Here is a 25886-nt window from a genome sequence, read left to right as displayed (position 1 = left end):
AAGAGAAGGATGTCTTTGAAGCTCTGTCCCCCAACTTCCTGGCCTGTCCCCAGATATGTCAGAAGCAGACCTTACTAGCACTGGGAGTTGAGGTAGCCTGGCTAACAGTCTCAGATAAGAGAAGCCCAAGAATCTCCATGTGCCTGGACCTCGACACCTCCCCACGCCTTAGCTTGCAGGTTCTAGCTTCAAGCTGTCAGGGTGCTGGGAAGGACGAAGCTGCTTCAAGGCAACTCCAAGTCCCTTTACTCATTCTCGTCATCACCCTTCTGAGGACAGTCTCGCTAATTCTGCTTTCCCATTCTTTCTCCTGACACAGTTATTTCACACTGTGCATCAACTGTCCTTTGGTTTCCTATATAAAGCTTCTATCATTTCGGTTACTGTGCACTGCACTGGGACGTGTATTTAGGTGCCCGATGGTGGTGATCCATTATAGGATGCCACTTATGGGCACGGAGATGGTGAAAAGTAGCGATGGAGGCTTCATGAAGAGCAGCTGTGATGCTGTACCCATGGAAGCCCCCTCTTTTCTTCCTATTTTAACAATTCAATCTAGTTTTTCAAATGGTTTGGTGAGAAAAACCTATACAATTAAGGTTAGCGAAGAAATAACGGATATGAATGAGCCTAAGCAATGTGAGTGCTTTAGGGCAGCAAAAAGCAGCTGGGCAAGCTGGGGACGTGGCTTAGCGGTAGAGCACATGCACAGCAGCTATGAAGCCCTACTTGGAATCCCTAGTACCGAAAAGAATGCAGCTGGGTTATCTCTGGCTCTCATGCCACAACTTGGAACTGACACTCTCCATTCTGAGCAAGCCTGTGACCTTAGAGAAATAATACCACACTGTCCCGGGGAGGTGGCTCAGTGCGTGAAGCACTAGATATGCAAGCATCAGGACCCGAGTTTGGATTCCCCAGAAGTAAAACTGGACATGGCAGCACACACCTGTAATCTCAGCACTCCTACAGTGAGGTAGGAGGAGAGGAGAAACCCCACAAACTCACTGGGTGACAACTAGCCTTGTATACTCATGGCAAACAAGAGATCCCATCTCAAACAAGCTGGACAGTACGGATCAACACCTAAATTGCCCTCTGACCTCCACAAGTGTGCTGTGGCACTCATACACACGAATGTGCACACATATATCATACACAAAAATACACATACCACAAACAAACAAATGGAATGCCTCTCCAACCCGGCACTCATGTCCCAGGCATTCAGCTTACCCTCAAAGAATCCCCTAAACACAGCAGTTTTCTGCCCCAACTCCAACTGTCTGACAGTACTTCTTCCCTGTTCTGCCTCTGGTTTACCACCCTGAAAATAGCTTCCCTTGACCTCTAACTCCTGATTACCTGCCTTCACAAAGCCTCCTTAGAACTCGTGCTGTGGTATGACCATATGTGAGGTAATGACAGAAGTCTTTTATCCAGGCTTACAACCAAAAAGTGAATAGCTTGCTGATAATGTACACAAGCTCACTGAGCTGTGAGCTCCTCTTGTAACCTAAATATATTAATTCCTCATGACCCTTCCTTGCCCTGGATCTAGATAAGAATCTGAACTTTTACTTCTCCATTTCATGTTGAATATAGTGTTTCTTTCCTTCTTTCTTTTTTTTTTTTTTTTTTTTTTTTTTGAGACAGGGTTTCCTTGTAGCCCCAGCTGTCCTGGAACTCACTATGTAGACCTGGCTGTCCTGGAACTCACAAAGATCCGCCTGCCTCTGCTTCCCAGTGCTGGGATTAAAGGCGTGCACCACCACGCCCTGCTTAGTGCTTCAATCTTTAAAAAGGAGTGTGTCCTTGTTCTAGAGCACAGTTTAAGGAAAATTCTGAAGGAACAGGTTGTCAAGAGTTCAAGTCCACTCTTAAAATGGACTCAGGCTATTTATTTATTTATTTATTTATTTTTTGGTCTTTTTGAGACAAGGTCTCCCTGCCTAGCTGGCCTGGATTCGCTATGGAGACCAGGCTGGCCTCGAACTCACAGAGATCCACTTGCTTCTGCCTCCCGAGTGCTGGGATTAAAGGCATGCACCATCATGCCCAGCATCAGGCTATTTATTTTGAAATCAAGGTATAACTGTAATGTGGCATAAATGTTGCACATGGCACTGCAGAGATCTAGACTACTCTGTGCTTTATATGGGTGCTCTGTCATTAGGTACACAACTCAAAGCTCAGTCTTCTAGGACTTTTCATTGAGTCCACAAGTAAAAGAAAACAATGTGCTTTGTACTGACCAAGCAAACAGAAGCAATTGTTACAGAAAATCCCTCATTCTTCCATTATCCGATCTTGGATCCCTGCTGCAGGTGACCCACATTAGCTAGCCAGTACCTCAAGCAGCGTACCTAGACTCAAAATCTTCATACAGCTCCTTATCTCCAGCCCATTCCAGTCAGGGTTTGGTGTCTACCACACCACTGAACAGTTCCTAGTAAGACTACTGATAATTATCATGCTAAAAAATCCAGTGGTCACATCTCAGTTAATCTATTTGCCCTTTCAGCACCTGCTGACAGAGTGACCACTGCAGCTGTCTAGGGAAAGCATGCCACTTGTCTCCTGAGCACCACACTCTCCATGACTTCTCAGCGTCCACAGTCCTCTCCTTTCCAAGCTTTAAATGTTGCATATCCATAGGTCTCACCCCAGAGCCCTCCCTTCCACTGACTTGCACCTTAAGTGAGAACATCTTGTCTGTCCCATGGCTCACAGACACATGTATGCCCAGAAGACTCCAGCCCTGGCCTTTCCCTAGAGCCCAAAGTTAGACTTGGCATTACCCAAGGAATGTTCAGTGTCACCTGTGTCCAAACTTAAGCTCCTTCTGTCCTTCTCCTAGCAGTAAATAGTATGACATTCTTCCACCAAGTGGCTTAGACAACAAATCCTGGGATGCCCTTTGACTCCTCACCTTTTCCAGTATCCCACAACCTGCCAGCTGTTTGCAATCCAGTCGCCATCTTGCCATCACCATTGCCAACTTCCTCATCAAGCGACCGTTCTCTATAGCTTGCTCTATGGTGACAGACTCCTAACTCCCTTTTCTCATTCTTCCCATATGGGGGTAGATGGAATCTGTCTGAGTGTTGCGGAAGCAGAGCAACTGAGTAATGTAACTACCCAACTCTCCTTCTGACAAAGGCTGTATACCTAAGGCAATACGAGGGAAACAGACTGGCTTCTTCTAGCCATTAGAGACCCTTGGTTGTCACCAGCTGAGGTCCCTGATGCATACCAGGAACTGGAAGACAAAAGAAGAAGGACAGGCACTGCTGAGGGGAATAAGCATGAGAGAGGCAGTGCTTGAGTCCCAGTTCACCATACTGAACAGGGCTGTGTCCACAGGAGAGCTGACAATGAGGTTGATACAGCAGGGGCCTTGGGACCAGGATGAGGCTTAGGTGGCTTTGCCGAGGCCTATGGTGGGATACACAATCTTTACCAGGTGGGAGAGGCTCTGTTGGATCTGAGTGACTTAATACTGTCACATATACAGGGTTTGTAAAGTGGTAAAGCAATTGAGAGGGGAAGAGAAAAAGAAAAGGCAGACAAAAGGGGCCAGTCTGGGCTACTCAAAAGCAAACATAAAATCTGTGTCAAACTCAAGTTGCTAGGGAGGAAGTTGACAAAAGCCAAATTTAGTGGAAGGCATAAATGACAAAAGAGACACATGTAAAAAAGACTAAGCTTGTCCTAGGGGTGGACACGTATCCTCTCAGAGTAAGCTATGTGCATTTCTCTCCTGCAAGAAAGTATACTGAGGTTAGAAATGGGTTGCACAGCCTAGATCCTCTCAGTGGTAGGTGAGCCTGATGAGAGGTGAAGGCTCCGCCAGAGTATGAGTCTAGAGCCTGTCAGACATAGTAGCCAGCTCAGGCAGCAGGCCTGGAAGGCAGGCGCCTTACTTTATTTGCCCTGGTCTTACTCAAGCAGCTGGAGCAGACCCCGAAGAGCCTGTTGGATGTGTGGAGACACACAGTGGTTCTGTTGCAGTTTCTCAGGTCGAGGAAGCAAGACAGTTCACTAAGAATGAGTATGTACATATACAAGCAATGGAATCTTCTTCTACTGTATCAGATCCTACTAACTAGTTATTTAGCATCCCCTCAGCTGCTGAGTCCTGAGCTCAACTGACACTTGTTTGGAATGGTAGGTGTTAGGCCTTTAGGTATACAGCTTCCCTTTGTAAAAAGGTTTAGTTTCATAGCTGATATAATGCTAACTTCCGAGTTTTTTACAAACTTAGAAAAGCAACTGAAAGATGTATAAGCACACCTTAAGGTGCAAGGATGAAAAATCAGTTTACACAAGTGCAAGAGCCAGGCCAGTAGTGCAATTCCTTGGAATCTTGTAGCTGGGTAAGGCACGGGTGGTACTACTCAACAAGGTGACTGAGAAAACCCTACAACAGCCTTTACCTGTACACGTAAAACAATGGGTAAAGAGCACGAACAAAGGTATCCCACGTGGATGGGAAAAGATGCTCCCAGAACCCATTAACTTATTAAATGTAAATCCTAATGCCAGAAATGCTTTGCCTCGCTGTGAGTAGTTGGCTTGTATGCTGTCCAAAAAACAGTGTAAGTTATTGCCACTGCCCTTGGCTACCTACCAGAGCTAGGTGGTAAGATCCTATTGCTGAAGAGATTACACACTTTGGTTGCAGGACAAGGGAAAATTAGGCTGGGACAGAGATGGAAACACCCACCTTGCTGGCTAGCCTTCACAGTGCCAGCAGATGCTATGTAGGCTGCTGTTGGAAAACTGTCATCAACAGTCTGACCTGGGTGAAGATCCTGCTTGCCATATTATCAACATACCAGATAAGATATGTGAAATGGTGCAACCAACATCATTCTAATTGAATTAGGCCACTCCATGGAAGGAAATTCCTATCTGATACTGTAAGCCCCGACAAAGGTGGTGGTGGATGGTGGGGGGAGGCCATAGGCCCTATTACAGAAGCTACTGTTGTGTGATATGCCTGTCAATCCTTAGCCCTACGTTGGAGAAAATAATCATACGTGTGTATCACCCCTTCCAAGGCTCAGGGGACATCACAGAAGAGAGAATGGAAAGAATGTAAAAGTCAGAGAAATGACTGCAGTGGTGTGGAACTCTGTCCTCCTAGCAAGGTATGGCTGCTGCATCTGAAAATCAGATAATCTGTGATTACGTGCATGAGATCTTTACACGATTGGGCCCATCGGCAACCCCCCCCATGCCCCGGAGCTCAAGAGGCTGCTCATAAAAGGGCCATGAGTAGCTCACGAGTGCTTGGCAGGCATAACAGACTAGATGCATAAGACCCCTGTAGATATATTAATAGGGACGGGGGCTTATTTTTTGATCTTGTTGAGATGGTCTTCCTGTAGCCTCAGCTGGCCCAGAACTTGCTATGTAGACCAGACTGGCCTCAATCTCACAGGAATCTGCCTGCCTCTGCCTCCCAACAGTTGGGATTAAAAAAGTATGTGCCACCATGCCCAGCTTACTTCTTTTGGTCTAGGGAGGGGGTTTCTCTTTGGTAATGTAGCTATGTCATAAGTTGCTCATTTCGGTATCCCGCCCTGTGCTTCTGGAATTAACCCCAATTAAACTTGTTGATTTACCAGACTAGATTAGAATGGAATCATTTATTTGATCTGTTGTTGGTGCCCTGTATGGGATGCAAGGACATTTGTTTACATCTCTCCAGTAAAAGTTAAAGCAACACCCCTCATTCCTGCCATCCTACTCATGCCAGTTAGAACCAGCTATCAACACCCCTCATTCCTGCCATCCTACTCATGCCAGTTAGAACCAGCTATTTTTCTGCTCCCCTGCGGGGTCTTCAAACTACCGTTCCTCTGTTGGCCCTAGTCTATGCCAAGAACACCTCTTTTGCCCTCCCTTCTTGCATTAACCATTCATCTCCCTGTCCTGAAAAGCCTCTGAGATTATTCACACCTGTGCAAAGAAATCTACTATCCTCCACACTTCCACACTCACTAAACTCTATCAGATCTTTGCTCTGCACAGTATTTTCCCATCTTCCTTACCTTAAAGCAATGCTCATGGCAGCAGATGCCAAGGTGTTCAAGGGTTATCTTTGGACAATCTCGAATCTCACGACTGCAGTAAGTGCAGACTCCTTCAGTTATTCTACAAGATGGAAAAAAAGAACATAGAAGTCAGGCTGGTACCCAGCCTTCAGATATGATGCAGCAGATTTTCTGGTTTGACACATGCAGACCTAAGTTTGCTGTCAGTATTCATAGTCTGCTACTATGTTCTTTGGCCTGCAACAGGGACGACAGCCTATGCTAACCTGATTCTCCCAAACCAGTCATGACAGGCCTCTCTTGCATACCTGGGACCACTGACACCACCCTGTCCCCAGCCATTATCAGGCCCACTGTTTTTGGTCTGCACATGCAGTCTGCTCAGAACTCATGCTAAAGTTCTAGAAGATACTGCCTTCTGGGTCGAAAACCGCTTCTGTTCCAGGATCACTGCTTCTATTTCTGAGAAGGACCTGTTTTACTTCCTCAGAGAGGACCTGTTGAAAGTGTCACTTTCCTTTGATCCTGCAGGCTAAAATTAGGAGTTCTACCTTCCAAAGATTGTAGGCCTGATTCCAGCAGAAACTAGGGTGTCACTAGTGACCTGGGACTACTACAAGTCTCTTCCAGAACCCAGCACTGATGGCTTGGCCTTGCCACCCTGCCACCCAGACCTCACTCTCTGGACAGCAGAACTGCTTGAGATGCCTCTGTTCCACGCAACCCTGTTCCTCCCCTGTACACGGTCCCTACTGCTTCTTACTCGCTTTGTTCTTTGTGTTTACACATGGGTACTTGCATGTGAGAGCCCCTGTCCTTTCTCCACATCAGGGATTAATCACTAATGTTGGATTCTGGATTTTTAGTATTCGCACAAATGGGGAGGAATATCTCCAGGGTATTCACTCTGTCCTATCACTGGAATGGATGTGTCATCTCACTTGCTCCCACATAACTGAAAACTTCTCCGATAGCTCACTGACTTGCCTTCTATGATTTGCACATGCTTTGAGTATGTCCCCGAGGGGTCATGTGTTAGAAACTTGGTCCTCAGTGTCACAATATGACGTGTGGTAGGACCTTAAAGAGTTGGGACCCACTGTGAGGTGACTGGGTCACCGTGGATGCTGCGTTGGAAGAGATGAATGTAGTTCTTATAAGATCAGATTAGTTCCTCTGAAAATGGGAACTTAATAAGGAGCCTAGCATCCCCTTTTCCATAGCCAAACAGAGATTAGTGAATATGCTCTTGAACTTAACTACTATGAAATAAATAACTCTCTTGTTTTATAAAGTACCCAGCCTTGGGTGTTTTCTTGAAGCAGCATATAAGAGACTACAAAATCATCTCATGATATGATTCCCCAAGTGGTCTGTGGGTGCCCCAGATCAGCTATCTGGCTATTTATTTCTTTAGGCAAAATGGAAATGACTTCGGTAGCCCTGCCCATTCACATGCCCTTGTACATGTTTCCTCTGGTGGGGGTCTGATATGAGTCCCTTCACCTTAACTTTCTCTAGTCTAGCTGTGGTCTCTAAACGCAATCCACAGTAAGTTAAATTTTGTAATAAATGAGAACACATTTGGCAGATGAGAGATATCTGCAATCTGGAAGTAGTCAGGCCCTAGGATCATATCTGGCTGTGCTAGTAACTCCCTATAACTTACTCCATTTTTTCCACTGCAACCTGAGTAAATTCAGTTTCAAAGGCTCTTTTCTTTCCTATGCCAAGAAGTTCGAGATAGCACTTCTTTGTCCCTAAGACCATCCTGTGATGGCTGTCATCTAGTGACAACTTTCAAGACTGCTGGATGAAGTGCCCCATGCTCCTCGCCACTGTGCATTCTTAGTTCTGTCTTCAGATAGCACATCTTTTTCTTACACACCAATCTCTTTTGTACATGTTTTCTCTTCTGATATCTGTGCAGACGTGCAAGCCAATCAAGTGAACCATTAGGTTCTATTTGGAAGAGCCTGCTGACAACAACCTCCTTGGGCTTTCTTTCAGACACTGAGGCTTCCTTCTCAGAAGCCTTTTGTGTCTGCTCTTGGTTTCAACTAGGTTCACAGGCCTTAGTTGCTGCAAACGAGACATCTAATAAGGGTGGCATCACCTGATTCACTGTCCCACTGTGCATCAGATCTGCCAACAGATCAGAAGCTGCAAAGTAGCAGAGAAAGGACCCAGTGTGGATATATTTCTCTCTCTCTTTTGTTACTCTCCTCCCTCTCTCTCTTTTTCTCTCTCTCCTTTCCTCCTCTCCCTCTTCTCTTGTCTCCTTCATTTCCTTCCCTCTCTTTCAATCAGAAAGGAGACATACCTCTCAGAGGGCAGAGTGCCTTCATATGGGGATTTCTTCTCCATGTCAAATGAGTCTTCGGTGCTTCTGGTACTGCACAGAGTGTGATGGAGAAGAAGAAAGCACAACATGGGCCAGATCATTATCATAGTCTTGCATAGAGGAAGCTTTTCTCATTAGCCCTGTAGCCATAAGTAGAGACTATACTGTCAATCACTACTATGTTCCTAAATGTCCGTTGGTGACAGGGGCTTATGCAAAGGAAGCACAATTCCCTTGGTGATGGGCTTTTTCATGGCGCATGAGGAAGACAGCTGTGATTAGGGTGGGTGGCCAAGATTCATGAAGCTTGTATACCAGTGGGGCCCTCAGTTCCTCTAACCAAGAGAGAAAAAGGAGAGGAAACATTCCACAGGATAGCTGTGTGTCATTACAGAGCACAAGATTACAGATGCTTTCTGTAGGAATTGGCTACACAGTTAGGGTGAAAAGACCGCAAAGAAATGTAGCCAGTTTCTTGGCTAAAAGTCAAAATGTCCTTGGGCCTGTTAGCAACATACTCTGTTCCAAAGGCCAAAAATGTCAAAAGTATTTCAGAGCTTGCATCTAATCCTTAAAAGATTTTAGGGTTACCTCTTCAGAGGGGGGAATGTTGGAGGGGAGGGAGTGGGCATGGATTTGATCACAACACCTTATATGCATGTATGAAATTCTCAATAAAGTTTTTGTAAAAATTAAAAAAAAACTTTCATTTTCAATAATGCTTCATCTTATGATAAAAAAATGATATCTAAAAACACTGGCAGGGTGGGATACCCTGGAACATCCACAAATGGAACCACTGTTCCCCTGGGAACCGTGTGGTGACCCTGTAAGGTAGCTAGGAAAATACTGCTTGGAAGTTGAGCAACCTTCCCAAGATCATGCTCAGGTCAGGGTGAGTTACATTTTCAGGTCCTGATGTCTTGTCAGTATTAAACTTATTTGTAAGCTCGCTGGAAGGGAAAGCAATGCTCCCTGACCACTAAAGAAAAGTCTGCAAGATTTCCATGATAAATAACATTTTAAGTACTAAATTCCATTTTAAAATCAATTTACTTGTCACAATGTAAGAATTAAATTTAACCAATGCTAGGCTTAGGAGAAGGTAAACCAGGAAGGAGATGGTCATAAATCAGTCAAATGCTAAAGATGGCTCCGATGGATGCACTACGCATCACTGCTAATTCAAACCTCCCTGGTTTGAGATTAGCACTGATGAGTGAGACAGGTAACGGATGAGCTGGTATGTGGCAGGGGCTGCTAGTGTATCTAGTGTTTCTTTTGGGGGTTATGGAACATGTTTGAGAATTGGAAGTAGTTATGGTTACATTTGTGAACATACTCAAACCCGCTGGATTACATAACTTTAGGGTACATTTTAACTCAGCAAATCTACCATTGACAAAAAGCACCTTAAGGAATTACAGACAAAGAGACTGAGGTTCAGAGAGGTTGAGCATCTTTGGTCCAAATAACCTAACCAGTGGGTACTGAGCTGCAGCTTGGACTTAACCCTGATGCCCATGTTCATCACACATGCCCTAGCACAAGCCGACCTGGAAGTCCAGAAGTGTTTTCCTGAAATAAGGCCACATAATATTTCTCCCCTGCAATGAGAGAGTATGGCACAGAAACCGTTCCCTGAAGGAGCCTGTCTCAGTGTGTGCATGTAGAAGAGCACCGACTAGATAGAAAACCTGGAAATCCATAAATGGCATCCATCAGTGGACACCTGCGGCATTGCTTCATGCAACAGACAACTACCTGGCAGCTGCTCTTGCCTGGATGAGGCGGCAGGAATGCAGAAGGGCTACACTGGACCCAGCACAGGACTCTGACAAAAAAAGGGGCTGCTGCTCACTCTTACCTGCCACAGCGTGAAGACGCTGACTTCCCGGAAGACACGTCACTAGCATTCATGTACTCCTTCACGAAGACAATCCCTCTGCTGCGGGAGGAGCAGAGCAGAACAGGATGTAGATACCCCAGACCACAGGTGACTGGGCTTGACTGCAGGAGAAGTCAGTGCCCCAGCACCATTCGAAGGAAGCGCAGCAGCTCATGAGAAGGCTAGGGTAGAGGGGCTGATGGGCTCTACAAGCCAGGCTCCAAGGGCATCAGAGGACAGAGCTACTGACACCATTGTATGCTTGGGCTCAAATCTTAGCTCTTGGCTACAGACTGCCAGTCCTTTCCATGGAGACCACAAGCCCCGCCGCCCTCTGCCCAGACTTTGACACTTCACGCCACAGCTTTCCCTCTCTCCTCTGTGGCTGAGTCTTTCTGTCACTGTACCTACAACTAGAATGTCATCGAAGACTGAATCAGAGACTGCCAGCCCTTTCTGTGAAAAAGTCTCTACTTTACATATCGTTCCTTCCTTACCATTCTTCAAGTTCCAGGTGACTAAAAGTCACCTCATTCTGAAAAGGCCTCTGGAAATAATGGAAACAAAGTCTGCTTCCTGTAGGCTAACAAGGTAGACAAGAGTACAGGTGAGGCAGTGGCCACAAGAAGGGGACAGACATCAGCCTGATCACCCTCACTTTCAAGGGCCTTCCCTGGCACGTCTCCAAGGGATACTGGCAAAGCTCTACAGATGGCAGAGTCCTGCCATTGGCTGTACCCACTAGTATCCTACATGTGCTACCTCAGTTTGTATTGTGATGGGAAGAAGAGAATGCTCCAGAGCCATACACAGGCCTACCAACAGGTCTGGGGGCCTAAGACCTATACTGAAGAGACTAAGGACTATACTATCTACCCATTTGCTAGTGGACTACTGGGAGTTGGAGGACACATCACAGGGGAAGCAATATGTAACAAAACCTGAGTCATTTACCTCTAAGAAGGAAATAGGGAACCCAACCCCTGTTCCAGAGAACACCCCCAGGGGGCTATGTGTCCCTTCTTACGTGGTTGAGTTGGAGTCCAGTTCACTTGACGGGGCTGGAATATAAACGTGAGACTGTTCAGAGGCGGCAGCAACGGTAACAGTGACCATGCAGCTGGAGGGGCCTTTCACCCTGAAAGAACAGACAAAAGACTGAGCGTGCTTCCACTTTCTGAGTCACCTAGGGTTGTCTGGCTGCAAATCCCTTATTATTTACACTTGAAAACTTCTCAAAGATCCACGAATGAAACTTCTCACTCTATAGATGACAAAATCCAGGTAGGACAGGAAGAGACACAGCCTCTCTTGCAATAAGTAAAGAATGAGACTTCCATCCCCCAATATCCACTCTGAACTCCAGGCTGAAGCCTGGGGCCTTGGTGTTTGTAATTCGTTAATCAGACTACTGGGGTGTGACAATCAGAAGGGAACAGAAGGGGGAAAACTCAGCCCAGCCTGCTAGTTAAGAAATCAGGATTAACTCCCCCCCACCCCCACCTCAAACTCTCTGGAGAATACCAGGTAATGGGGTCAAGAAACAATGGATTCTGGCATTAAAGAAGAGGCAGGTCAGATACACCTCATCTTGCAAGGTACTGGTCACACCATGACTGCCATAGATGGCCCTGGTCCTGGATACCAACCTCCTGGGCAGTGCACAAAGCCTTTCTGTGGCCAGGCCCTTACTGACTCAGTATGCATATTCTGCTGACTAACAGTGCAGGCTCTGGGCTGACTGTGTGGATTCTAGTTTCTGTGAGGACTCTTCACTCTTAAAACGGTGAGCTCCAGATTCAATGGGAGACCCTGTCTCAAAAAATGAGGAGGGGCTGGGGAGAAGCCTCAGTGGCTAAAGGGCTTGTTTGCCATACAAGTGTAAGGACTAGCGTTTGGATCCCTCAAACCCATGTAGAAGCCAGCCAGATGTGGTAGCCACGTGTAATCCCAGCCCATGGGAAGCAGAAATGGAATTCCTGGGGCAGGCTGGATAGCTGGACTACTAAAAATCGGAGAACTCCGAGTTCAGCAAGTGATCCTGCCTCAATAAATAATGATTGAGGAAGACACCTGATGTCAATTTGGACCTTTACACATGTCACACATGTGCACCTAAACAGACACATGCACCCATGGCACATGAAAACACACACACACATTCCTATACACCACACATATACACATGCAAAAAAGAAATAAGGTGAATAGTATTGAAGATATCTGATGTCAACCTCTGGCCTTAACATGGATGCATGAGAAAGCACACCTGCATACACATGTGCATACCTGCATATATTACACACACACACACACACACACACACACACACACACACACACACACCAGGACAGCAGCAGCAGTAAAGTAGCAAGCAAAACAAATCCAAGGAGACTTCCTCAGGCCTGCAATAAAAACACCAAGAACCCCGAAGGCTTCATCCCTGGTGGTTCAGGAAACATCCCTTTTCCCTTTTAATAATGTCCTCTCTAGCCTACTGATGCCACAAGGCCCACCTCCTGTCATCTGCTCACCTCACTTCTTCCCCTCTAACCACATGGCCCATCTTTCAGGTCCTCTCCTTCCCGTTTCACCTAAGCTATTCCCTCTGCGCTGTTTGAGGCTCAGTAGAGGAGCCTTTGCAAAGCATCCTACTTACAACACTCTGCCTGGACTCCCTGTCATGGCACCAGATTTTTTTTTTCTTTTATCACAAACATAAAAACACTCTGCATATCTCTCTCGGTGACTAGCAGTGCAGGCTCTGGGCTCTGACTGAATTCTCATTCTGAGAACTCAGAGTCTTCGAAAGGCAAGAAGGGGGCGCACAACAGAGTGAAAATGAGGTCAGAAGGTGGGAAGCTAACCATGAAGCAGAGGAAAAAACAGAGCGATCCTAACTATAAGCAAGTGCTATCTCAGGTCAGCATCCTCCACTATACTCCTGCTAAGCTTCCCAGAACCCAAAGATGAATGTGGAATCCGAAACGTTCAGTAAGAGGGATGGAGATGAGTGTGACCTTGCAGGAACAGGGAGACAGTCATCAGTAGTGACCGTCTATCTTGCGCTCTATGCCATGCCATGCACTGTAAGATTCAACGCTGACCTTTAATGGACTTTTTAAAGGAGAATTGACAAAATATTTCAAGATGCTGGACAGTTATACTAGACTGCTTACTAAAACACTGTGAAAATTTCCAATACGAAAAAAATATTCTACGAGCAGCCCAGGTTTTCAAACCATGAACACCATGACTTGGTGGACAGGTTCTGCTCTTCTGAAGAGGCGTTAAAAAGCTGTCATTCTGGAGAGCTGAGCTGCTCCCAGGAAAGCACAATTTGAAACACTGTCAGCTTCCTGTTCCATGACCCTTGCTTGCCCAAGCCACTGCCACCAGCCAGTTTCAACCGCCACACAACCCTAGGTGAGCACTAGAGAGGTGAGTTAGTGACTCAGTGGTCCCTGCCTGGCCATCATGGTGGTGGTGGTAATAACAGCTCATCCAACTGGCAATACTCCCTTTCTCAGAGATCTTACAACTCCATGAATGGCAAAAGCACTCCTTCCCTTCCCTGAGCCCACGTCAGGCTTCAGCTGCTGGCTGGACAACACAGCTCTCCACGCCAGCCTTCATCTAACAGATACAACGCCATACCTCTACACTTGAGGTACTTGCTTCTGGCCTGCTTCCCTAGCCACTTATACTTGCAGAGGGAGGCAGGCCAGTTCAGTGGGATGCAGGTGCTCAGCCCTGACTGTGGTCCCTGACACCCAGACCAGGCAGCAGCGGGACAGTACAGGATGTTACCTGCTGGTACAGCCCTCCGGGTCCGTGAAGTGCTCAGATCCGCCGGTGGTGGTCTGCTGCTCTGGAGTGCTGGGATCTATAGGTTTCTCACAGGTTATGCCTGGGTCTCCCTGGCCACCTTCAGGGGCTCCAGGGGTCTCCTGCCAGGCTTTGATTATCTCCAGGGCCACATTGTTCTCCTTACAACCAGCTGAGGTGCTGAGGAAGAAGGAATATTGAGTGAATATTGTGTATATATTAATATTTTATTTATTTTTCTAATTTTATGTGTATGAGTGTATTGCCTGCTTGTATATAAGTGCATCCATGTCCTGCAACGCTTGCAAAGGTCAGAAGGCACTGGATCCCCTGGATCTGGAGTTACAGGGTTGTTAGCCACCATGTGGGTGCTGGGCATTGAACCTGGGTCCTCTGCAAGATCTGCCAGTGGTCTTAACTCCTGAGACATCTCTCCAGCGCCAAATATTGTATGTTTTATGTAGGGAGAGACAAGGGCATAGCCACGCCTTCCCTCTGCAGTCTGGGTGTCACTGCCCACCTAACCTGTAAGCAGGCAGTCTCCTAGAGGACCTCAACCTTATTACCCTTGTACTGAAAAAGGCAAATTCTACCTGATGAATTCAACAAACTATTAGAAAACAATCTTTAGGGCAGGAAACACACTGGTATGTCTGCTCCTCTACTCTCCCCGCTATTCTTTCGTTCTCCAGTCCTTTCTTGCTTCTAGCCTAGCTATTTGCCTCCTCTAAAAATACCTAAGCCATCCACCTTCTCCCCGCCCCACCGCACTAAGACCTGTGCACATGGCAAGGTCTGGCAAAAGCCTCGCAAACGGGGTATGGGGGAGACGCTGGGGGAAGTTTAAACGCAGGCTACAGTGGAGGCCTGAGAGGAGCTAGACGAAAGAGGCAGGCTGGTACCAGGGCTAGATTTTCAGACTGGATTCCCTGAAGAGGGGGAAGGGTCATAACAACTATTCCTTAGGCGGGACTCGGAGGAACTGCGGGCCCATCCATTTGTGGTGTTTGCGCGCCACCTTGCGGCCAATGCTGGAACAGCCTCAAGGAGAAGCCCCGCGGAAAGAGTTCTCTCCCCAGCCGCCATTTCACTGCTTTTGCACAGTAGCATTCCTCACCGTGCTCTGAGGCACTAGCTTGCAGTTGAAGGAAATGGCGGCGGGCGCAGGCGTACTTCGGCCTCGCAGGCCCAAACTCGGTGCTCGGTTGCCTAGGCGTCCGCGCAGGCGCTCTCCAGTGTAGTACGCCCACGTGTGTTGCAGCAGCTTTGTAGAATTCCCACTCCATTGCTCTTTTATCTACAGTCACAGCTATTATTGTGAACCAGTAACAGTCATCCTGGATTTCTTTTTCTTTTTGGGTCAGGCTTCTCTGTAGCCCAGGGTGGCCTTGAACTCACTATGTATCTGGAGATGGCTTTGAACTCCTGCCTCCACCTGCAGACTGCTGAAATTACAGGAGGAGTGTGCACTGTACCCAGCATTTCAACCTGCTTTTACAGATGAAAGTCTGGGTAACGGTCTGCTTTTAGACAATACCAGTCAGGACAGTACTCCATCCTATGTACTGCATCCCATCTGGCACGCAGGTTGGTCACATGACATGGCGGCCTTTAAACTTCTGGTGTCTAGGAATGATGGTGGTGTGCAAGCTGATGATTTAAATGCCCTGTTTAAATAAACTTCTCTTAAGTGTGTCACCTAACCCTTCCAGCAAACAACTTGCTGAGAACGCCTGTCTGCAGTCATTATAACCCCATTATATCAACACTCTAAGCTCTCACTGCTTCTCAAACCTCTTGTACTGAATGAGCTTCCGTCTTCAATACCGGACCCACATGTGGTCCCACAGTGCAGCTCCCATACCGTGTGACTCACTACAGCATCAGAGCTGGTGTCTATCCTGGTTCAACCAGAAGAGTCTACTCATCACATGTTTGGATGCCTTGGCAATGTCAGTGCCACAAAAGTTTCTAAGTGTTCTCAATTTCAGTACATATCCTACGTTGTCACAAGCCTGTGGGGGACAGGGTGGCTATTTATCATCTGGATTACCTTGCATAAATCTTTAGACATTTTTCCAACTCTGTCTAGGTGACCAGTACAGTTGGCCACGTCCCACACTAGCTGACCTCCTACTTCTCTAACCATTCCTCAGTCATCTTGTGTGTGTGTGTGTGTGTGTGTGTGTGTGTATGTGTGTGTGTGCTGTGTGTCTGTGCACACATGCATGCAGGTGCACTTGCACATGTGGCCATGTATGTGGAGGCCAGAGATATATTCCTCAGTCACTCTCCACCTTACTTTGGAGTGTAGGGTCTTTCACTGAACCTGGAACTCAGATTCGGCTGGACTGGCTTGCCAGTAAGCTCCGAGGATCAGCTTGTCTCTGTCTCACAATGTGGACCTAACAGATAGTCACAGATCACTAACCTGGTGAAAATATCAGTGTGCCATCGCCTAAAGCTTAGCATCGACTGTCCTCCACTTCTTTCCCGCTGGGTCACACCAACCAACCTGGCATGAAATAATGACTCTCTTATGGCATGACAAGTCCGCAGCCTATGTGAGCAGTCAGGTCAGCCATTGCGAAACACTAACAAACCAGGCATGGCAGCACACACCTTTAATTCCAGCACTTGGGAGGCAGAGGTAGGAAGATCTCTGTAAGTTTGAGGCTAGCCTGATATAGTGAGTTTAGTCTAGATAGTGAGTTTCAGGCCAACCAGGGCTCCATAGTGAGACCCTGTCTCAAAAAAATAACCATGCTAAACTAACAAGGCACTTTTTAAATGTACAATCCACTGTCACAACTCCACTTATCACTACCTGCCTCTCTGTTCCCCTGTGATGAAGACTTCTGATGGTCAACTTGATACCACCTAGAATCACTGTGAAGAGACGCTCAATGAGGGATTGTCCAGTCAGGTGTGTGGGCATGTCTGTGGGGGACTGTCTGGACTCCTTCACTGATGTGGGAAGACCCATCCTGAATGAGGGCAGCATCATTCCCTGGTCTGGGACTCTGGACTGTATGAGTAGAGAAAGCTTGCTGAGCACAAAGCATGCATGGACTCTCTCTGCTGTGGATTATGGATGTGATGTGATTATTTGCTTCAAGTTCCTGCCACCTGCCTCAACTTCCCTACAATAATGGACTGTAACCTGGAATTGCAAGTTAAAATTAATCCTCTCCCCTAAGCTACTTTTGTCAGGATATTTTATCATAGCAACAGAAATGAAATTAGGACAACCCCCCAGCTACTTAAGCCTCCTCTACTAGGACAGTGCATGCAATGGCTTTCCTCCTGGCACAGGAGAGACTTGCTACTCGGGCAATTAGAAGTCAACAATGCTTCTTCTGGAATACAAAATCTAAACAGTTGTGCACAAGGGGTCATACTCTGTACCCTTTCTGACAAGCTTAGTCTACTGAGACCATGTCAGTACCCAGTCTCAGAGACTACAAATAGGCTATACAGTGGGTCTGGAAAGGTGACTTGTCCACAACCACACCCCAGCATGCTGCAGGATTTGGAGCACCAAGAGGAAGAGAAGGCAGAGTGCTTCTTCCTGGGTCAGAAGTGCAGCACGGTGCCAAGGCAGTCCACCCAGACTCGGTGGGCCAGAGCGGCCAGCTGGAAGCCAGAGCCTGGCCTCTTGCATCACTATTGGCTCTCCTGTTTAAGCATATTACCTTGGCTCAGCATCTCCATGAACAAGACACTTGTTCAGTGAATTCCAGGCAGCTCGGTGGAAGGTTGGAGACATCATCTGAGACACTAGGAGTAGGGGTCACACAATCTGCCCAGTCATTTGACCTGGAAATGTGGCTCTCTGTACTCCTCCAAGTCTTACCCATGGTCCACTTCTGGGTCTGTTCTACCCATTTCCCTGTCTATCCATGGTTACTATCCTAGTCTAGGCACCCTAGGCACCATAACCTGTTCCATGGTACACCACTTTTTCCCTGCCTCTCCTCTGCTGACCTTTAGTCTGCTGTTCTTATCGGTGCCACAGAAACTATTTCAAGCATATCTCACCCCATCCCTTCCCATATTAGGACAGAGAAGTGTTTTTCCTACAACTTCCAAGAAGCCACACAAGGGTCATCCTGGCCTTCCGTGGACAGCTGTCTTAGGCCTCCTGTAGTAACATTTTTCTGCACACCATTTGTCCAACATCAATTCCATCACACCTTCTTATCATAAAGTGCAGCTGTATCTAAGTGTGGGGTACTCACTAAGCATACCATACCTGTTAACAGTCTGCAACACATAAATGCCATGTCTCCTAGCAAACCACGTATTTTTTGTCTTTTTGAGAGGGTTTCTGTAGTCCCAGCCTACCTGGAAGTCACTATGTGAGCCGGACTGGCCTCCAGCTCACAGAGATGCATCTGCCTCTGCCAGCTTAGGTACTTTGTTTTGTTTTTCAGAGTTTTATACATGAGTATTATATTTGCATTATTTCCACCCGTCCCAGTCCCCCCTAGTCCTCTGGTGCCACCTACAATTTCTTGTCCTCATTCATATATATATATATGTATATATATACATATATATGCAATATATATATGCAATATATGCAATATATATATATATTGCACTGAGTCCATTAGATACCCCTTTTTGCAAGCTTCCGTTGTGTCTCTGCAAACCTTCTGCACTGCCAAGGGTAAGAGGCCAGAAACCAAGTTATATTTGCCTGTCTCCCCAGTGCTCACTTAGCTTGGCACAGGATAGTCATTAAGTATAGCTTGGTTTAATTATGCGATCTGTAGCTCATTAATTTAATGAGAAAAATCAACACCTACATGGCTCTACTCGGACATTGCCCTGCTCCCTCACCGACAGTTGTCTCAGATACAAAGCCTTCTCTTTCCTGCTCACGGTTGTAAGACCACTGGCCCCACTGGCCTCACTGGCCTTACTGGCCTCACTGGCCCGTCTACCTCAAGTTTGTTCAGTTATTTTCAGAAGCAAACTCTTCTAACCTTATGTGTGGTGCATTTCCATCTAGCAAACGCTCCCCATCATCCTGTAGCCATGATCTTCCCCACAGCTGCCACTTCATAGTCACCTTTGTAGACAGCTGTGCTCCCCCCGCCTGTATCTCCTCAGCATCAACTCCCTTCTCAATGCGCTCGACACGAATCACATCCCTTCCACCAACATCACCTGGATTTCTGAAGGCGGTCGAATTAGATGGGCCAAATCATACGGAGTTAGGTCACTTTGGCTTGGTTTCCACAACTGCACTCTTTTGTTACTGATTCTTCCATTTATCCAAATATTTCCCCCTTGGCACCACCCCACAGGCCCTTCATTATTTCCTCCAGATTTCTGGCCTATCTGTTCTCGATTCTCAGTTTTACCACTGTAATGGTTAATCTTTATTTTCAACTTTATAGGAGTTAAAATCATGTAGAAGACACACCTCTGGGCATGTTTGTGATGGTATTCCACGAGAGATTTAATTGAAAAAGGTAGGCGCGGTGTGAATTTGGGTAGCAACGTTAGTTGGCATTCTGGACTGAATAGAAAGGGAAGAGGAGAAAGCAGCATTTGCCCTCCCGCACTTCCTGAGTGTGGATGACGAACTGAATGCCCTCAAACTGCGAGTCACCACTTAAGTTGCTTTCTACGGGTATTTTGTCACAGCGTTGAGCAGAGGAAACTATGGTAAGCCGTATGACCGCTTCGTATTCCTTTTTCCTATTTTGAATAAAAAACAGCAGAAATGGAGACACATGAACTGGTGAAGGTTTGGATGTACAGAGCAGAAGGAAGGCTCCCTCTACATCACTGTACCACCTGCAACTCGCCTTCCACACATGTTCTCTGCCAGTCCTTTCAACTGTTACCTGTAAGCTGACAGCTCCCAACTCTCTAGACAGAGGGCATCTCTTAACTCTAGCCTACTGGATTGACTTGTCACCTGGATTCCTTACAGGCACTTCAAATTCAACATGGTTGAGTGATCTTATCATATACCTGCACTGCATGTCCTCCACTTTCTCATCCTGCCTTAGTTCCTGTCTGCACCCACCCTGTGACCCCACCTAGGCATCTTGGCAGCAGTCATGGGCATCATCTTTTGCTCCTACTTCCTTTAATTAAAGTCAGCAGCACTTGTGGCCTTATCACTGCACCCTTGGACTGCGCCACAGCCTCCTTACTGACCTCCTGCTTTGCCTGCTGTACCTCCTGGACCGGACCCTCCGTCAGCTCACTGGCCACAGGCCTCTCCTATGTGAAAACCATCAGTGACCCTTGGGACACTCGGGGGGGCGGGTGCTCTGCACTCAGAATCTCAGAAGCCAATACCTGGACAGGCCCCTCTTGGTGCTCCCTGGAAGGTCACCGATTAAGTAGCCTTCCTTCACTGCAGCCTTTCTGACTGCAAGTTCACTCAGCATCTACCCTCTACCAACCTTCAGTTTCCTCAATACAGAATGCCTTCTCCAGGCCTCGTCTGTTCGGCAAAATGTGCCTCAGCATTCAAAGCCAGCTCCAACTTCACTCTGCTTGGATCAAAAGTCTTTGTAGACAGCACTACTACCTGCCTAAAAGAAAGAACCCATGACCTCTGGCATCTGTAGGCTGCACTTTTTAAACTGTCTTTTAAACTTTTTCATTGTGTGTATTCATTGTACGTGGTACTGTGCTATATGAGGACAACCCCAAATGAGGACTCTGCATATAGCCCCATCTATTCCATACCCCTCTCCCCCTTCTCCTAGACAGTCTCTTTTATTTTCATGCTGCGCACACGTGTGTGTGTGCTTTATTTTACAGACTTATTTTAAAATCTGTAAAGACTTATTTTAAAACAAGTGAGAGAAACATATCTGTCTTACAGTATGGCCCCTAATGGCACAGAACAAGGAGCACTATAGGAAACCACACAATGTAACAGAAAATCCTAAACTGCTCACTAAGAAGTGTCTTTCTTTGGACTAGGCCTGTACAGTGCGCGTAGGGCCAGGAGTCAAACATGCATTGAACAGTCTTATATAAGAAAACCTGTTATCTAATAGGTGATCCTAGACTAAAAATACTCTCCTACCCAACAGGCATTCACACAGTGGTATAAAAAGCCCCAAAACTCCGGGTGGGTGAGCAATTTTTATTCTTGCAATCGGAGTCACAGGTACCACATGCTCTCTATAGCAGCTTATCTACTCAACTCTGACTTCTCCTATCTCCTGAGCCAGAGAGTCTCGGCTCTCCTTAGCATTTCTGTTTTCTGGAAGATATCCTTTGCTTTGATCTGCATCCGTGGCTAATGATTTTGTTTGTAACCCTAAAGGTCATTGAGGAGCGCAAGCACTCTGCATTTAATGATCTGTGTTCATGTCCACAACTGTGTGGAAAAATGCAGTGTTGGGCTGCTGGGCTAAATGCTTTCTGAAGAGCCTTGAAAACATGGTCATAGCTCACAGCCACCTCCGGTCACCATCACACTAACCATCATTCAAACACCATCAGTCAGTCCTCGCCACTCTTTCCCTTGTTCCTCTCACCGTGGTGTTCTTCCTCCCTCCCTCCCCCTCTCCCTCCCGCTCCTTCATCCCTCTTCCTTCGCTCACAGTCTGTGTCACTTGTGGTCTCTCTCGTACTTTGGCAGCATGACTTTATAAATAAAAGTAGCCTAGGGCCCAACCTGCAATGCACATGAGTCTGGAAAACAGCCTTCCCTCCTGCCCCATGCACTGGGAACTGGCCAGGCTTCTTATACCCGAGATAGACACCTCCACTTAGCACAGCTCCCTTCCAGCTTCTTAAGTCTCAGAAAGTGGAGAGCACTGCTTCAGGCCCTGGAAATCAACCTTTTCAGGTGACTCAGAGAAGGAGCCCAAGCACCTGGCTGTTCCAGTGTGCCATAAAATGGCACAGAATGAAAGAAGCAGCTCCTACCTAGGTTGTGGCTCCTGACAGAAACCCTGGTCCCAGGCAGCAGGAGTCCAGTGAAAAACCTTACGTGCTGATACAGCCCTCCACTTGAATGAGCTCCTCAGGTCTTCTCTGCTCCCCTGGGGTGCTGGGATCTTCAGGTTGTTGCGTGGCTGCAGCTAGGTCATCTTTGTCACCTCTTGGGACTTCAGGTTTCTTGCCGCAAGCAGCTGAGGTGCTAAGGAAGAATGAATTCATATTGTCCTTGCTGTCCCTCTGTACTCTGGTTATCATTTCCCACAGGTATGGGGCAGGGCCTTCATTTCCACAGTGGAACAGAGAGGAGCCAGGCATGGCTGCTCCCTCGTCACTGAAAAGGGAAGTCTCCATGTATAATAAATGTAGCTCAAGCAGCACCTGAGCCAGCATGCAGGGAGGGTCTTCCCCAGTTTTTCTATACTTGTTTCCTGCTGGTTCTTCCCTGGTGTCACAGCATGTACTCTCCAAGGTGGGTGTCATGGGAAAGACAGGAGATGCTGCGACACGGCATTGCGCTAGATACCCCTTCCATCACCATTCCTGTCCCCAAGGACAAGGCACTGCTTCCAGGAACTACTAGGCCAGGGCAAAGACAAGGTCAGATTATTGAGAAGCTGAGCGTAGTATTCCACCGTTCAATCTTGACTAACCCTGAATTCAGTTTTCAACCATCATCAGCCTGCCTCCAGGAGCTAATGGGGGCTCCCCCAAGTCAAGAACACACTACCAATGACTACCATTGCAAGGACGCTTATGAAAGCTAAGCCCATAGCATAGGCAGGCTCTAAGCTGCTGTAACAAAGGGAGTGGTGGCCATGTTTTTCAGTGACTGTGTCTCTAAGGCATTTTAATTCTTCAGTCTCAGCAATGAAAAGAAACCAACTGCCACATCCAGCTGTAACAGAGGCTGTCCTTGCCAAATGGTAAATAGAGGCAAGATTCTCCACAAGGAGCAGCTTGGGGTCCCTGGAAACACAGGGACATCCCAGGCCTTGGGGCAGGGCCAGTACCACTTTAACAGCTGGTATCCATGGAGATCATGAAAAGGAAATACTGGGCAAACATTGACAAAAAGCCTTGCTGAGCAATGTAACATCCTGGTGGTGGTTAGAGATAAAAAGTTACAGAAATGGTGTCTACCAAGGAAGCCTTGCATTTCAGATTTGTTGGATTCTCTGAAGCCTTCAGTGAATCTGGTAGCCAATTCATGACACAAGCATTCTGAAGAATTCCAAGGTCACGCCACTGGTTGACAACAGCTGCTAGCAGTGAGTAAATGTGCCTCGATTTCACCTGCTTCTCATAATGACTATAAACGAGAAATGAAAACCCATACTTGCAATGTAATAGAGGAAAAACAACCTGTTTTAGGTGTAGGATCTGATTTAATAGAATTCAAAAGGGAGGTGAGGCAGTGTGCTATCAAATGAATGAAAGAGTGAATAAATGAGTGAGTGAATGAATGAATGAATGAATGAATGAATGAATGAATAGAACCAGCAAAGAGGAGCAGAGTATCCTTGAATAGCTTCAAGTAAAGGAACTATTTTTCTCGAGCTACCTCATTCGGATTGAAGACTTTAAAAAAATCACCATTTAACACTTTGTGCCAAAATGTATTCTGTGCATTACATACATAAAGCCATTTAACCCTTTTAAAACTCTGTATGGCATACTTAGAGGCCCATACTAATCTGGTCAGAGGGACTTAAAGGACAGTTTTTGTCCCTTGCCCTCCAAGATTGACTAAGTTCCAGGAGACTGTGGAGCCTCTCCCAAAATGTTCTGTAACTGTGGTGAGTCACCTGTCCTCTTGTTCAGACAGGCCATGGAGACCCCACCAGATGGACTTGAACCAGTGTCCAGTCTACAACGGGGAGGGTCACTACAGAGGAAACATTTCCTCCACGCTTCCAAGTGAAGCCAGCTGTGGTCGAGCAGGACCTTTTACTGACCATCACATAGATGGAACTGGTAAAAGAAAGGAGCCAGGGGCTCCATGTAACCCCTGAGGAACAGGTCCTCAAATGACCTTAAGAGTAAAAATAAATTGGTTTATTTGGCCCAACTGTATGGTCTTAAACACCCAAAAGGAAAGTATAACCAAAGAGTAAAGTCATCAGTATACTTCTTTAAGAGTTCACGGGATCACACTTCTTGGAAATTAGGCTTATGTACATCTAAAATGTGACCTAGACAATTATTTCTCATTGATGATTTTGTTTCTAAGCAGAAAGGGGTGCTCAGATGTAACACTTCAAATCTTAGTCTGCAATACTGTAGTGTCCACCTGTAGCTAAGGGAGACAACCCACTATTCTAAAATTATGGCTAAATTTGTTTTCTCCCCCTATCTAGAAGCCTTTGAGAGGGAACTGACACTGATTCTAACCACTCCAACAGTTATCAAAGTGCCTGAAAACAAATCCTGAGTCCATCACTCTCGAGTCCAGCCTTGGCAGAGAAAAGAAAAATGAGGAGAAACCCAATAAATGGATGCTTTTGGAAGCCCTTCTTAAGAAATTTCAATGGCCTCTCATATGAACACTTGAAATTTGCCCTGTTCTGACCCTAGTCATGATTCAAGGACTTTCTTTTCCCCCTAGAGATAAGAGTTATGCAATTTGGGAGTCTTTTACATAGACCCACTGAAGGGGATACCCCAATTGCCTCACCCTGCATCCCTTTCCAGTATGGAAGAAGCCAGAGTGGTGTGCGTCCCTATTCCCTATCAGTAATTTGGATAACATCTTCAGGGGATGGTGTGATAAGAATAGGAGGTAGGAATTGGCTAGGCAGTTAGGGTATAAAGACCCAAAAGAAAAGTAGCCAGTCTTTTGGCTAAAAGTCACAATGTCCTTGGGCCTCTTAGCAACATACTCTGCTCCAAAGCCCAAAAATATCAAAAGTTTTTGAGAGCTCTTATCTAATCCCTAAAAGATTTTAGGGTTACCTCTTCAGAGGGGGAAATGTTAGAATAGCAAAAAGGCCCCCCCCCAAAAAAAAAAAAAAGAAAAAATACAGGAAGTTGTTCAGGAAAAAACGATGGGGAGATGATATGGGAGGAGCTGGAGGGGAGGGAGTGGGTGTGGATTTCATCAAAACACCTTATATGTATGTATGAAATTCTCAATTTTTTTAAAAGTTAAAAAAAATTAAGGATTCCTAATGTGGGGCTGGGAATGTAGTTCAGTTGGTGGAGGGTTTATCTGGCATGCACAAGAATTTAGATTCAATCCCTAGCATCATGTGAAAATATGTGGAGGCACATGCCTGAAATCCCAGCACTCAGGAGGTAGACGGAGGATCAGAAATTCAAGGCTATCCTGCTACATGAGACCCTATCTCAAACAAGGGGGGCGGATTTGTAATGTGCATTAAATAAATCGAACAAAACTAAAAAAAGGGAAAAAAAGAAAAAAAATTTGTATGGCAGAAGCCATTATTACCATTATTGTTCATATTAAGAAAAAGGAATACAGGCATTCAGTAACATGTTCAAGTACGTCGCCTTTCCCTGTGTGTGTGAGATGGAGCAGGAAAGAGAATCCCTGGGGCAGTTTGTAAACTGGGCAAAGTGGGCGGCGGATGCCACGGCCACCGCAACCCCACTGCCCCAGTCCCGCTTATCCCGGGAAGTGTGAATTCGCGGGGCACAGCGCCCAGGCTGGCAGGCCCCGTCCCCTCCCGTTCCCCCCGCCCCGCCCCCGGCGGTTCCGGGTGGGCTTCGCGGTCCCCGCCGCAGACGAGGCCACCGGTAGGAGGCGGGACGGCCAAGCACGCCCAGGGACGGGTAGGGGGTGTGGAGGGGGTGGGGGTGTGGACCG

General features: G+C 46.7%; 1 protein-coding gene across 6 annotated transcripts in view; it reads right to left on the bottom strand.

Annotated features, from left to right (window-relative positions):
* The window catches only part of Znf185 (zinc finger protein 185 with LIM domain), a 67167-nt gene that overhangs the window by 4381 nt on the left and 36900 nt on the right, over positions 1-25886 (bottom strand). For all 6 annotated transcript variants that reach the window (XM_029561819.1, XM_029561818.1, XM_017797254.2 and 3 more), the window contains 6 exons: positions 22110-22259; positions 14108-14305; positions 11325-11435; positions 10277-10357; positions 8389-8460; positions 6063-6165 (listed from right to left, as the gene is read on the bottom strand). In XM_029561819.1, the coding sequence (XP_029417679.1) occupies positions 6063-6165; positions 8389-8460; positions 10277-10357; positions 11325-11435; positions 14108-14305; positions 22110-22259 (715 nt within the window). The remainder of the gene's footprint in view (positions 1-6062; positions 6166-8388; positions 8461-10276; positions 10358-11324; positions 11436-14107; positions 14306-22109; positions 22260-25886) is intronic.

Source organism: Nannospalax galili, unplaced genomic scaffold (assembly GCF_000622305.1).
Source record: "Nannospalax galili isolate Female #2095 unplaced genomic scaffold, S.galili_v1.0 scaffold513, whole genome shotgun sequence".
Classification (NCBI taxonomy): domain Eukaryota; kingdom Metazoa; phylum Chordata; class Mammalia; order Rodentia; family Spalacidae; genus Nannospalax; species Nannospalax galili.
The sequence above is the reverse complement of the archived record's forward strand: the minus strand, read 5'-3'. Positions and strand labels throughout refer to the sequence as shown.